The sequence below is a fragment of the Pygoscelis adeliae genome, unplaced genomic scaffold (assembly GCF_000699105.1).
Source record: "Pygoscelis adeliae isolate BGI_AS28 unplaced genomic scaffold, ASM69910v1 Scaffold63, whole genome shotgun sequence".
Classification (NCBI taxonomy): domain Eukaryota; kingdom Metazoa; phylum Chordata; class Aves; order Sphenisciformes; family Spheniscidae; genus Pygoscelis; species Pygoscelis adeliae.
Window position 1 is genome coordinate 2481776 of NW_008824414.1, and position 14860 is coordinate 2496635.

Consider the following 14860-nt stretch of genomic DNA (forward strand, 5'->3'; position numbering starts at 1 on the left):
AATGAGTTGCAATTTAAATGGCAAAAGCCAAGCTATTAATTAATCACAGGGTTTTATAAAATTCGAGCTTCCTGTCCAGCAGAGCTAACTGCTGTGGATATAAATGCTTCATAAATTACTCAGGATGGTAAAACTCCGATTTGTCTTTTACAGCAGTTCTTGTTACGAAGTCTGAATGAGAAGTGAAGTGCAGACGGAAGAATTTTCTTAAAATTTTATGAACATGAGTGATCCATTTAAAAAAAGAAAACACCAACATTTTGTGAAACTGCTTTTGTGTTGAAAGTGTTGCCCTAACTTCCTCCTCCGCCCCTGCAACACTGATCGAACTGATTAATACCACAGTATAGACATAGTCAATGCTTTTTATTACTGAAATTTAATGTTCTTGATTCCCAATGTGAATAAAACAGATTCGAGATGACCTTTTTTTTGTCAGGACAGAGTGCTTTGGGGTGATCAGTGTTTTCCAGAATGCATTTTCATTCCTATGTTCTCCTCAGAAAATAACATTTCATTGCTTTTCTTAAGATTAACTATATATTATGAAGCTGAATGATATTATGCCTGTATTTATATGCGAGAGGGGAGGATGGCTAATTTAACAGGAACATTTGATGAATATATTCCACTGTGGCTCATAACCTGATGGTAGGTTTGTTGCTGAGGCCCTTCTGGGGAAGCGGGGGGAGAGGAGTTGGAGACTTTTGTTTCTTCTTAGGTGTGCCTGTGGCCCCAAATGGAAACCAATCAAGGAGCGATTTATGTTCATTAAGTGCTTGTCAAAACTGAAAAATTTTCTTATCAACAGCAATCTAGCTGAGGCCCCTCAATGGCTGGGAGTGTCGCCTCCGCAGTATCGGCTATTTGCCTGTTACAACTCTAGGCTAGAAATCCGCTGATGATTACATTAGGCTAAGCTGCGAAGTAAATGAACCATGTCTTATTTAGGTGCAACTAGCTTCAGTGTAGTCCTGCCCCGCAGGGCACTTTATAGCGTTTTATGGCTTTAAAATTAGTGTAGCTTCCCATTTGCTGCAGGGTGCTGCATGTTATGCCTTTGAACTCAATAAGCAAAGGGAAGGGGGCCTTTTGTTTTTTTTCTCCCCCCTTTTCTTCTTTTTGCAGTTTAGCAATTTTGTTTTGCATCTTTTCCAGACGGCGTTTTGCAATAAAAATGTCTGACTGCCACGTACAGGCACAAAAGTCAAGGCTCCATCCATTTACTGGTCTGCCAGGGGTTTGGGGGTTTTGGTCTGGTTTGGGGGGAAGGGGATTGGGTTTTGTTTTTCGGAAGCAGTTGTTGCTGAGGGTGAACAATAGGTTTTGCGGGTCTGGTAGGTCAGCTCATGAAATTGAAATTCTGTTTGAAAAAATATGCCACCACAGTCTTTAAAATGTCATCCAGAGGTGCAACCATAAGCTTCCTTTTCCATAATAATTTTTATTTCACCTCAGATCAGGAAACACTGTCTCAACCTTGGTAAGCTAAGCCTTAGGAGTGTTTTGTCTGACTGAACAGTGGGAAAAATCTAGCACAAAATGAAGGTGTTTTTCTCGGAAGCTCAGTGTAAAGAAGGGACAGATCTGGGAAGGATCCTGGGCCTGGACCAGTTCCTAGCATTGAAAAAAGGCTGCTTCTGAGAGATTTCAGTAGCGCAAAATGAGAAAAAGTGTGACATTCGTACTTGTGTACCATTAAAGACATGGAAAGGCATTGTTCTCTGAGAGTCTATCTTGTTTGGTATGTTGTGCGTTGGAGAAGGGTGGCAGTGGGACAGGTACATGGTGGAAGAAACACATGGGGAGGCTCTTTAGGAGAGAGATGATTTTTTTTTTTTTTTAATATGTATATATAAGTTAATGTTACGACACATGGCAATCCTGAAATGAGGGATTTTGATGTGAGCTTTGAGCCCCATTTACCAATGTAAAAAATATAACTTCAAGGAAGGGGATTTCTGTTGCAAGGTAGCTCTGTCCACAGTCCAACTGAGCCCAGCCACAGGAGACCCTAATTGTTGTCTTCTACAGCTTGATCCTTCTGTCTTCTTGGTGAGTTTTCTTGGCCAAGAAGACCAGGTTGCAGCATTAGCCTTTTCACTGCAATCCCAGGACAGAAGTACAGTCCAAAGCAGTTCAGTCAGAAAGAGTCCAACTCAGTCTTCTGTTGCTGCCGGAGCAGAACTGAACTTGCCTGCGCAGACAGGCTGCCAGAACCTGCCCACTTGGGTGCTTCAGTGCAGCGGAAACCTGGCTGAGTAAAATGGTTCAGCTCTCATTCTTCAAGGCTTGTTTTCCGTTAGCTTGGAAAATATTTTGCAGTTGGGCAAATCAAGAGGAAAATACCTACCTTAAGGACAGAGAGATTTGCATGCAGGCAGCTCTATGGAAAAGTATAGGGAATTTAGCTCTCATGGTACTAACTGATAAATACTATATTCAGTAACTCAGCATTCATACACATTTTCTTGCTTAATACACTGATAATGAAATACTGTGTTTTTGAAATACAACCTAGGCAGTAGAAAGGCATTTTTTTGTGTGTGGGTGACTCGGATGACTGTCTCCTGTATTGGAGACATTTGAAAATCCTCAAACTCCATAATGTTTTTGATCTCCACAGTGTTACATACGTGAGCCATGTCTTTAACTTAAGGATCGTTCTAGGGAGGAACGATACTGCCACATGCTCTGTGGTCCTTCAGTGAAGTATTTGAGGTATCTGTGGTAGACTTGGATCGTGTGAGTTTGAGTTGCAGCTTCATGGAAGCAGCAACCAGCACTTTCTTCTGCCTTTCCCTCAATATCATCCATATGTCCTTCCTTCCCTGAAAAAGGGGCCAAGCAGGCAGCAGCAGCACTAAGCGTGGCTGTGGAAGAAGAAATGTTTGCCTGTTCTTTCTCCCAGCCAAAAAGACTGAAGAGTAGGCAGCTAGCTGGAAGCATCACGTAAGTCTGGGTTCAGCTTGTGGCCCTTGGTGGGAGTGTCTTCTCTGGCTTTGAGGGCAATCAGAAGCCATTGTGATGTATGGCAGCAAGTTTAACAACCACTGGCATCTGAAAACAAAAGGGGCCCTCCAAAATAGCAGTGTTGCTTTTTGGTAGGTCTGTTTAGAAAACAACATCATACCCATTTCCTCAATTTGCATGTCTGAAAGGCTTCTGTTCAGTTAATTGGTTAAATTAATTTCTGCTGTTGTAAATGGAGAGCTGTATTAAGAGCAGAACTAAAGTAATTTTACTTTACATTATTCTGTGTCATGGCACATCGTTTCTTTCTTACTCAAGGCAATTCATTTTGTGGTGCTGTCAAATATTTTGTGTCATCTTCAGTCAGTGTAGCTTTTACGATTTTCGCTAATATTTTAACAGTTTATTTAGTCTTCTAGATAATGGTCAGTGGCCTTGAGTAGTCAAATTAACACCTCGGCAGCACTATAGCAAACCGCTAACGGTAACCTCAGGATGAAAAGCAATGAGAATCAATATAGTGAGTGTATTTTTAGGGATTATTGATTGATTGATGTGTTCTGGTCTTAACTTGAAGAGGCAGCATTGCCCCACAGCTGACTAAGATTAAGTTGCCAGTTACTGATAACTGCAGGCCATTACCTGCATAGTATTTCACGAGCTTAGAGATTAGATGGAGACCTTTTATAGTCCTTAGCTGAAGAAACTGTGGTGTTCGCGGGGTCTGTAATGCCTACCCGGCTGCGGGAAAACACTATGCTCTTCTCCAGCTCGTACCAGCCATTGCCGTGAGAATTGGAGACAATGTTGTTTTGATTCAGCACTGCCCATTATTCCGGTAGGGATCTATTTGGGACAACTGAGGCACTAATGGCTTGTCCCCCCCCAACCCCGCCTCCGAAGGCAGCTCCGCAGAAGGTGGGAGCCACGTTAAGCTGTGCTGCTGTCAGCAAGCTGAGAGCTGTGGGTCTCCCCGCCACAACTCTCAATTGCTAGCAGGTTTCTCTCATTGCACCTCATTTGCATCTGGGACATCAATTAGCATGTTTGTTGAGGCTAATTGAATGAAACTCAATCATAGCTCTTAATTGCTTGACTATGTGAAAAGAAATCACATTAATGCAGCTAATTAAGTGTATGGCAATAGATGCAACATAATTAGGAGCGAAATGTAAAAAACAAGTGATGGCGAAGGTGCAAGCACAGGGGTGCGGGGGACTAGGGCGCTGGCTTCTTCTGTTATTCACACGTTTGGGGAGGGTTCTCTTTCCTTTGCTGCTTGCTTTTTTTTTTTTTCCTTCCCTGCGTTGCTGAATGATGAACATGGACAAGTTGAGAAGAAAAATGCAAATGGATTTGCAATTACTACTTTTTCAAGCTGTTGAGGGGCAGAAGATGGCACTTCTGGGGTGGCCCGCTGTTGAGTGGGCTCTAGGGACTTGTTAAGTGCTGTTTAAAAGTACTTGGCTTTGAATTACCCTCATGCCTTGTTAAAGGGTTTTTTCCCCTTTTTTCTCGGATCAGCATTTTCTACAACTAACATCTAGGGGAGTTATATCTGTAACATTTGCATATCAAAATCAGGCTTGCTGTCTTCTCTTTAACACAGCATATTCCAGATGACAGCAAGACCCTCATCTGTTCTAATCTGATCAAACCCTCCATTGCACTTCTGAAGCCACGACATTAGTTTGTAGTTTCAACTTTTATTCCCCGAGTGCAGATCTAAAAGAGCGCGTGTGGGGGCGGATGCTCTGCCAACTGGAAACTTGGTGCTTGCTTCTCCTCCTCGGGGAAATGCAGAGATTATCGCTATGCATCTTGCACACAATGAAAGAGTCTTTATTATTTACATTTGATATATCCCTATAAATATTTAAGCTGACATTAATACCTATGTGGCATCTGTTGTGTTTGGGCACTTTCGTTTAATAACGGTATGGCTACAGCGCATTTATTTCCTGTTTGCCAACATTCACTTACTCTCTCGAATGGTTTATAGCTCACCCAAGTCTGGTTTACTCTCAATTAAAAGGGCTTTAATAATGCCCTGTCACATCTCACAAGTTGGCAGGGTAGTAGGGAAATCTTACACGCTATTCATCTGAAGAATTTGGAATAAACTCTTCCTTCTCAAATTTAAATGGCATACACTGGTGGTTGTACATTAAATAAAATGTGTCTATTAAAAAGAGTACATGCTGAGGTTTAGTCACTATCTGATTAAGCCTCATTTTAGAGCCCATAAGCAATAAATGCTCAATTATGTTCTGCTTATTGTATTTTAATTTGTGAAGAACTGACACTGCACAAGAAAGTTACGCCAACTTGATAATTTATGGATGAAACTATTTTGTTCATTTCTATCCAACATTTAGTGAATGCATTTTTATTAATGGATTGCCTTTGTTTCTTTTGGCAGCAGAGCTCTGTGTCCTCTCCCCATGAATTGTTCAGACCACCCTTTTTCTGTTAATAATTCTCAAACAGCTGGGGAAAAAAAAAGCTGGTGTGATGGCTTAGTTTTGGGTTTTTATCACAGATTAATGTTAGCTGTGAAAAAATGAATGCTGGTCCGGTAGTATACTTTTGATGTGTTTTGAGCAGAATATATAATTTGTATTGTAAAAATGATCAAAGGTGAAAGGATTTTTATGAGGGAGCTGATTGCTCCCTGTATTGTGGCAGCAGTGGTGTAGAGCTTGGGTATGCTTTTTGTCCATTCAGTTATTTACTTGTAAAATTGATGCTTTGGTGATGTACTGCAGGTTTGGAACCGACCTAATTAATATTGGTAGTCTTCCATATAACACCTTTTAATCTGGCTAAATCTTGCCCTGGACACTTGGACAACTGGAAGTTATGTCTTTGCTTGTGCAGACAGACGCCCACAGCATCACCCAGGCCTCTGTAAGTTGATCAAGTTCTGTCTGAAAAGGAATTAGATTTTTTGCCCCGGCTGTTCTGCATAGAAGATGGCTCAATAATACCGTTCCCTTGCTTTCCAGCTTAACTCAAGAGTTTATGCCCAGATCTTTTTCCAGTCTCTAGTTCAAATTGCTGTTTTCCTCTTGGGGTACATATACCCAGATGAATTTTTGTGCAACGCTCTTACCCCTTTTCACCCTTGATTTTGCTATCCTGTGCTCCCCATCTTGTATGTCTTCTCATAAGATACAGTCTCTTTCTTTCTTTTAGTGTCCTCATAGTTTTTCCAGTTTCGGTTATTTTTTCTGGAATGCGAGTAACCACAACCATGTCTACCAGGACATGAAAACTTTGGTGTCTTTTGTACTGGCTTTAACAGTAACTACCTCTACTGGAAACACCTCTTCTGATGTATCCCAGGATTGCAGCCTCAGTGGCTGTCTCACCTTAAGGAATTGTCATTTGCCCTTTGATAAAGACACCCATGTCCATTTGCTATTCTGTTTTCATCTGAAGCAGCCCACAGATAATTTAGGGAATGCCTTTGAAGCTGGAAAGCAGAATCTCAAGAGCTTGTTTTTCCAGAAGCTATTTACAGTTTGAAGAACTTTCTCATGGATTTCTCAGGCAGTGGTGGCTTGGCTCCAGTCAGTTGACCACTGTCTTTCTGCAGCTGACTGGGTTTGTCTGCTTATTTCCTCTTTGTGGGCTTTCCAAAGAAGAATTAGGAAAAGCCTTTTCCACTTCTGTCTTCCAGCTTTTAGTGTGTTTAATCAGACAGAATTTGTGTAATTTTTTCCCTTCTATGATTTTTGTGTGCGTGTGTGGAGGGAGGATCTTATTCTAAGGAAACAATGTTGTAATTGCAGAAAGCTTACCAGTCAGTGAGTGCCCTTTCATAACTTTTGTGGCTGCCAACCAATTTCGGCCAAGTTTGTGGGAGAAAGAGATGCGTAAAACATTGGCAGAGAGGAGACACAAGTAAGCATTCTCATGAGGGACAGCCAGCCTTGTCTTCTCCTTCTGTTTGGGACCTTGTAGCTGGTGAATTCCTACGTGTGGCTCAGAACTGGCCATGTTGTGAGTTGCCTCTTACCCAACTGGTAGTTGGAGGATGCAGTAGAGAGCTCAAGACTTTTGGGAGTATTTGTAGTGGAAAGTGTGGAAGAGATTATCGAGAAAAGGGAAGGGAGGAGAAAACAGTGTGGTGGGTGCTGGCAGATGACGTAGGACAAAAGTCTTATGAAAGCAGGTTTCACTATAGTTCTACTGCTTACAGAACTACCTGTTTGATATTGGGTTTTGGGTTTTTTTCCTCTTACCAGGACTATATGCAGAACGTTCATGGGAAAGAAATTGACTTGCTGAGAACCACTGTGAAAGTCCCCGGGAAGAGGCCACCCCGAGCTACGTCAGCTTGTGCACCCATTTCCAGTCCCAAAACAAATGGCCTCTCCAAGGACATGAGCAGTTTACACATCTCGCCGAATTCAGGTAAGAGAATACCATGCTAGGCAAAAAAAGGGAAGGACTGCATTTCCAAGTGCCTGTCGGCAATTGTCTTGTACTACTGGGATGGGGAAGATACCTAGTAATAATTTACAAATCCAAATAACTGCTGGTGTGTAACTTTTTAAGCCCCGGCTGCTGATCTGTCCTCCTTGAGAGATTCTAAGTTTCTGGGTAACCTTCAACATCCATCTTTTTATACTTGTTACCTTATACTTGCCAAAACCCTACATAATGTCACAGAAATTAACATTTGTGAAGAATTGATGCTGCCTTATGACTGATCTGTTAGGTCTAATACATTGGAAAAACAGGAGATTTTTTGAAAGGACTTTTTGTGGCTTCCTGGTAGGATCCACAGCACTTCTTTCCACCTTTAGAAGAATGCATAATTTTGGACTTTCCAACAGCAAGATTCTTCTGTAGAAAGCTATTTTAGTTCATTTATGGAAGTAGTTTATAGCTCCTTGTGAGCTCTAAACAAAGAAGTTTATTGTTCGATGAAGTACTTGTCCACACAGCTAAGTGGATTTCAAAAATTGCATTAAGGAAAAACATTTAAGACAATTTATCTTGTAAAACGCACTGCTTATACAAAACTCATAATGGTATAGTGTTGATATGGAAGTTTTGTCAGCCTCTTTGGGATGACGTCCATAAAGTGCCGAGCGTCTTTTGCATTTACGAAGAACGTAGACACCTCCAGCATGTGCTGACAAAACCATCCAAACGCACTTTTGTTCCTGCGCAATGCACACTACGCAGGTAGGATGAGCAACCATGGGAAGGAACTCAGTCACCCTGCTATTCAAGTGTCTTCTCTTGCATAGTAATAGTTACTGTGTGCTTCCAAGTCAAGATGCAATTCCCTGTGTTTTTGTGATGCGCATTCCTCTATATTAGGGGAAGAGGGAGAAGGATTTTCCTTCCAACTGCGGATGCTGCTCATTGAGATGAATGTTTAAAAAACGAAAAGAAAAAAAACAAAACAGCCTTGTGGCTTTACAGTGGTGCCGCTGAGCAGACGTCCCTGGAGATCTTGTGTGGTGTATTATATGAGTTTGGCTGGGGACCTGAAATGTCTGAAGCCATGATTTCATCAGACTCTTTTTCAAGTTGTAACCTAGCCCTTGAGAGGCACAGAGCTGGCATTGTCACTGAAGAGTTCATAGGAGAAAATTATTCATGGTTGGTTTGTTTTTTCCATTTTGCTATTTAATTTAGATGACTGGGTGCGGGGAGTGTTTTTGTTTTTCAACATATTCCACAATTTAGGGAAAAGTGCTGGACTGAGTCAATAAACTAGTGGTAAGATGTTTAAATAAGAGATTTCTGCTTTTAAGACATTTGAAGACAGGCAAAAATCACTTGATTGCTCCAGAGAAGTACGTTTCTGAAAATGTCTTCAGAGATACATACTATTCTAAAGTTTATAGCATGGAATTTGCATGTTTTGGCATATGCTTAGATTGCCAGGTCAGAGTGAAACAGCTTGTACATGACTTAAATGAATATAGCACATTTCGTTTTGTTTCAGGACTCTCTGCACATGTAATGCTTTCTTTACAGGAAGCTGTACAGTAAACAGCTCTCTCTGGCAGTGGTGGTAGCCACTGTGTATGTATCCTGGCTAGCCTGAGGTTTTATTGCACAGCAATTGTTTTAAAAGAGAAAAGTTAATTATGCTAGAAAGTGCAAATGCCGGAAAACAGCTCTGCTTTTAGATAGCGTTTTTCAAATGACATGGTGGGAATAGTTGGAGCTTCTGTTCTCTCTCTTGGCTTCTTTATCATCATGCTTAGAAATACTGAAGGACTTTTCTGTTGTTCATGTCTGGTTACCACAGCTCAAGAGATCTACTGTGGTTAAGTCTTAAAATAATTAATGCCCTCCTAATGTATGAGTTGTATCCAAGAGAAGTTGAACCCGATTTCTCTGTCATTACCCACTTGAATACCTTCATTTCCCCTCTCATGCAGCTGGGACGCTACAGTGATCCTTCTTTCATTTTAAGCAAGTTTTTGAACTGATCTTTGCATGGCACTTGTCCCATAGATAAAGCAAGCATTGATGTCTTAATTATATTACCTGTATAGCTGGCTGGAAGCTAACCGTTTTGAAGCATCTTTATAACTTGCTGGGGGAGCAGGTGAAGACAGGCTGGACTGAACAGCTTTACACTCTACATGGCAGCTGGCCAGCCTGTTCATACCTCACTACCTGCTATCTCGTGCCCACTTTGGGTGTCGGAGTATATAGAAGGGGGATGTCTAAGGTTTTGGTGCGAGAGGAGGGTCAGTGAAGATGTGCACATCTCTGTGAGGTTGTATTTCATTAGTTCAGCTGCATATGCAGCGAGTAGTTTCAGACCCGCTGTAGTATTTTCCCTTGCAGCCATTGCTTCTGAAATTCAGGTTGGTACATTCAGTGCATTATCAGCCATGGTATCTCTTCTTTGGGGTCTGTCTTCGCAGAATTTGTTTCTTCTGAAGAAGCTGCCTTCATTGAATCTTTCTTAGTTAAAGGCCACATTTGAGGTCTGCCTGGTTATTGCATTACTGGACAGAATGACCAGCAGCAGCAGGACAGGAACTTTTTTAGAAAGCTGATTGATCTGAGCGGTGGCTACTCAGTTAAAAACAAACAAAAGAAGGAACTGCTAATCAGTAAAGTATTACTTTAAAAAAAAAAAAAAGAAAAAAAAATAGTAGTAGGACAGACTGGATCTGGGAAATTACTTTCAGCAGCTCAGCTGTGCATCAGTCTATATGTCACTCTCAATACTCTGTGTTCAGGTAAGACTGAAGAGCTGCATTGCAGAGAGTGATTTTAAAATATTAGGGGAGTATTAGTATTGTAAAAAAGACACTGTCACAAGCTGTGCCTGGCTTGTTAGTCTGAACTTTCATGTGGTCAAGTATATTGACAGTTGTTTTTATGCAGAGGGTCACAGCTTCTGTTGGGTGGGAGACTTGTAGGTACTCGGCGCTCAGCTTCTGGAGCGCCGGGAGGACTTCTGGTATCTCTGCAGTTGTCCGTCATGCAACTAAAAACATTTGCAAATTATCCCTTGCAGTCTGTGGTGCTGCCTCAGAGCTTTTTCTCAGTTGTTAGTGCTGGCAAAATGTTGTCTTCATCTTGAGCGATGCTTTAAAATTGATTGCAGGGCTGAAATCGTCTGTTACTCTTTTTTTGTTGGGAGGTTTCTGTACACAGACCTGCTGTACGGGGGAGGTTTGGACCAAGCACAGGAAGAATCAGCACTTGACTATTTTTATTTTTAGGCATGCAAATACACTACATTCTCACTGCTTCATATGTTACCTCTTCCCCAAAACAGTGATGTTTTCTCTTCTTTTGTGCTTTTTGCCAGTGCAGACTTGGTACCTGGAATAATATTCTCCATGCTTAGAAGTGAGGACAGTATTTCATTTAATTGATTGTTGCGGTCAGGAACAGACTAATTTTCCTTCTGCTGTTACGTAATTGTGTACAGTTCAGTGAAAAAGCTAAGATATTAAAAAAATACCACTGCTCAATTAAAATGTCACATTTAAGACTGCCCCTGGAAATAGAATTCATCGTCTTTGCTTATACGTGGTGATAGCACAGGCCCACTAAAAGCATTTCTCGGCTGAGATTACCTGTTTTCCACTAACTTGTGTTCCTAGAAATGTCTGAACTTATTTTCATTCAAATATCAAAAACAAAAAAGTCAATGCGTTTTTATTGTTGAAACAGTTAAATAGTGCTTATCTTAAATGATGTCTTCATTTGAAGGCATCAATGGTCTGTTATTAAACACTGTTCAGAAGCTGCCCCTTAAGTATGGATTGCAGTGCCAACTTTGCCAATAAATATATGTATTAGATGTCTATGTGATTGCCTATAACTGACATGTTTTAAATTCATTCTTTCGTGAGTGCCCAACAGATAGTTTTCTCTGTCTCTTGGTGGAATTTCTTGTATTTTGGGTAGGTGCCAGCACATCGGCTGGTCTGATAGGGAGGCAAAGGCAAAGCCTCTTACCTATCAACAGGTGGGTTGTAAAATACGTGCCATGGGGATGCTGCCTCAGAGCTTGGTACCCTTCAGCATAGGTGTCAGGGATAGCATGTGGACAGAGTTGGGATAGCTTGTGTCAGAGAGTAGGAGCAGTCGTCTCACAAGAGACGCTTTGGGGATAGCTTTTCTCTCCTAGCTCCTACTTGATTTCTGAAGGGATGATCATTGGTACCTTGTGTCTCTGCAAGGCAGTGCTTGCTGCTGAAGACATAACGCTCCGTCCATAAGAGAGCTCAAAACTTCATTCAGCTTCTCTTCTAATCCCCACTGTGGTCTGTGAGGCAATAGGGCAGCTTGAGCTCTTCTTTCTTCTCATCACCTTCCCTCTCTAAAGCCTTCTTGGACCTAAGTGATCACTTGCATCAGACACGTTCAGTCTCTTTCTCCCACAAGGTTAAGCCCAGTGAAGATCTTTCCCAAGGTGCTTCCTATAGCATTGCTATGAGAAGAACAGAAGGAATTAGGCTAATCAGGGAGATGTTGTGAATTCAAGAGGGATATACTCAGTTATTTGGTAATATGATTTATAACAGCCTATTAATATGATCCCCTCTCCCCTATACTAAAAGTGAAATTTTTATCTGTTAGGTCTAATTGACATAGATGTCACATGCAGAAGGAAAAGTTTAAAAGCATGTCATTCCTAGCACACTGAACTTAGTCGCTTTGTGGCACTTCTTGTCTGAACAAGATTGTTTTTCTGGTTTTAAAGACTGTTTGATAAATACAGACATATAATAATCATCTTCATGACAGCTATCCTGATCTCTAAATGTGTTTACATCCCAAGCATCTGGAAGTGGATATCTCTGGGAACTAATCATCTTAACAAAAAGAAAGCCAAGTTCTAGTCCTTCTTGAGAGTTTCCATTTCAGAGATGTAAAAAAAATGAATATCTATATGAGAGTTTATGAAGAAAAAAACCCCAAGATAACTCTTTCCTGCTGGGTTTACACATGGGCACAAGAGCTGGGAAAAAGACTTTTCCCTTGATGTGTATGGTCATGGTAGGATAGTAACCAAGGTGGAAGTGACACAGCAGTGGGAAGAAAGGAGTATTTTCTGAACTTTGTCAGAAAACTGACAAATTAGTAGTAGGTAAGGCTGTTTCTGCTGTTGCAAACCCAGACACCTTGCCTGGAAAAAGGTTGATTTTTCTCTCCCTAGAAGTTTTGCCATGGCACTTTAAAAGTGAAAGCTGGTCTTTGGGCTTTCTTGGGTTCTTGGAGGTGCAATTTGGGGTTTATCCTGTAAGAATTGGGATTCTGTGTGGCCACTTCTCCCAGGCAATATGGAGGGGTGGGGGGTTGTTTTGGTTTTGTTATATGAAGGCTTTAAGTAACAGATTTTTAACTGTGGCTTTATGAAATGTTCTCGTACTTGAATGCTAACTTGGTGTAGGAATCTCTGAGTTGAGGCAAATGGAAGTTTGTTCCCTTTAATCTAAAGTTATGTTACTTCTGTGGTATCTTAAATCAATGTTGTTGAATGATGCTTAAGTAGCTTAAATTTAAATTAAGTTTACATGGCAGTGAACACAATTCTGTTGATGCGTCTCAGTTGGAAGTACTTCAGAAAAGGATAGCTTGTGGACTTGCTCAGTTCCAACTTTATCTAATAGTTGGTAGCATATTGCGGCAATGTCATAAGGGCCAGCAGTCCTATAAATCAGCCACTGGCCAAGTCTCTCTGCCTTTTAGAAGCTGACTCAATTCTTGCTGACTTTGGAGCAGGAGTGGGTCCGGGTTTCAATTATTCCCAAGTTGGGTTGGAGTTGAGCTGGTGACCTGAAGCTGAACTTATTCCTGAAATCTCTCCCAGGAGTCATTTATTTCTTCTCCTCTACAAACAACCCAAAGCCTGAGCTGCAGCAGGAGCCACTGATGTAGAAAGTTCACATCTAAAAATAGCTTATGGTGTAGAGATAAATTGTTTCCTGATTAACACTTCATTTAAATAATTTGGTGCTATTAAATATGCTTACAATAGTGACTGTACAGTATGTGAAGTATTCTAAAATGTGTTAGCTACATAGCCATTGTTAAGTATGCTAAAGGTTGTTATCTGGTAACTGTATGTGACACTTCAGACACGTTATAAGAATGGCATCTTCACATTTTTATAAATGTGGGTTTTCTATCTGTTATTAATTGTAATCACCTATCAAATCAACACAGTGGTCATTAAGTGATCTTATTTTACACTGAAGTGCTTGGAATCAGGCTGAGTTGGAATGGACTGCCTTCCAGATTTTTCTTTTAAAAAAGGTAGGGAATTGATATTTCAATTAGACCAGTATACCTTCAAATTAAGATTTCTGACATGGTGTCTTTAGATTCTAATACCTGTCTAATAATTCTGTTCTTTAACCGCTGCATTTTTTTTTTCCTTTTAAGCCTAACTTATACCTACAGCCCTACCTGTCACGTTGGGTAGCCATTTTCCACAATATCTGAATTAATAGCTGCTGAGTCCGGAGAGAGCCAGTACCCTCTGAAGTGTTGCGTGCCGTATGCAGGAGGGGAAGCATGATGTAAAACCGTGGGTAGGATCATTCCTCTGTCGTGATGCATTGTGAATTCAAGTCTCAATCTGAAGTATACTGAATTGATCGGGATTTTTGTAGATCATGTAATAATCTTTTTTTAATTGGAGGCTATTGTGAGGATTCAGATGTTATGATCAAGCTGGCGATGAATAAAAATGTGTATCAAGCCAAGAGCATAGGCAATTGCTCCAAAGCATATAGATCTTGGAAGCCTTCACAAATATATGCAGAACTGAGTCCTAAATGCTTGAATCTGCTCTGAAGTCCTTACTTGTAGGTGACTGAGGTTTTGTACTGGAGCAGTGTGTGACTTGACAGTGCCATGTTTTATCTGGTGGAGTTCCCGTGAGGCCAGAGGTTGGTAGTTGTTTGCTACTAATTTTGTAGTCTGATATGGTATGTGAGATGACTTGACTTAACGTGAAACGTTTTCCGTGCTTCAACTTGAGTTTTACGGTTTTGCCACAGATCGCAAATGCAAGTTTGTGACTTACTTTTGTCATTAATCACCCAAGTCAATTTTCCATTTGGTTGGGTTTGCTGTTAGTTCAGTGATACACAGCTGTAGCGAATGAAGGGAGAAGTTGTCGGTTTGCTCGTTTCGAAGGAAAAAAAGCCCAATTTTAAATGCATCGGAGATTTCCCTTTCATCCCACTAGAGGGGGATCCCTCGAGGTCATCTTCTCCAGTTCCTTTGGACTAGGATTTGCCCTTTCCAGAACTAGAGAGAAATAAACTTTCACTGTTAGTACCCTATATTCCTTAATAGTGGGCAGAAAAGGAGCAGGGCAAATATTAGTGTTGAAGAAATATTGGATAAAAACACTGCATTCGTT

The 14860-nt window shown here is 40.9% G+C and overlaps 1 protein-coding gene across 2 annotated transcripts in view; it reads left to right on the forward strand.

Annotated features, from left to right (window-relative positions):
- Positions 1-14860, forward strand: part of AGAP1 (ArfGAP with GTPase domain, ankyrin repeat and PH domain 1) — a 267477-nt gene that overhangs the window by 132604 nt on the left and 120013 nt on the right. For both annotated transcript variants that reach the window (XM_009320776.1, XM_009320777.1), the window contains exon 10: positions 7227-7395. In XM_009320776.1, the coding sequence (XP_009319051.1) occupies positions 7227-7395 (169 nt within the window). The remainder of the gene's footprint in view (positions 1-7226; positions 7396-14860) is intronic.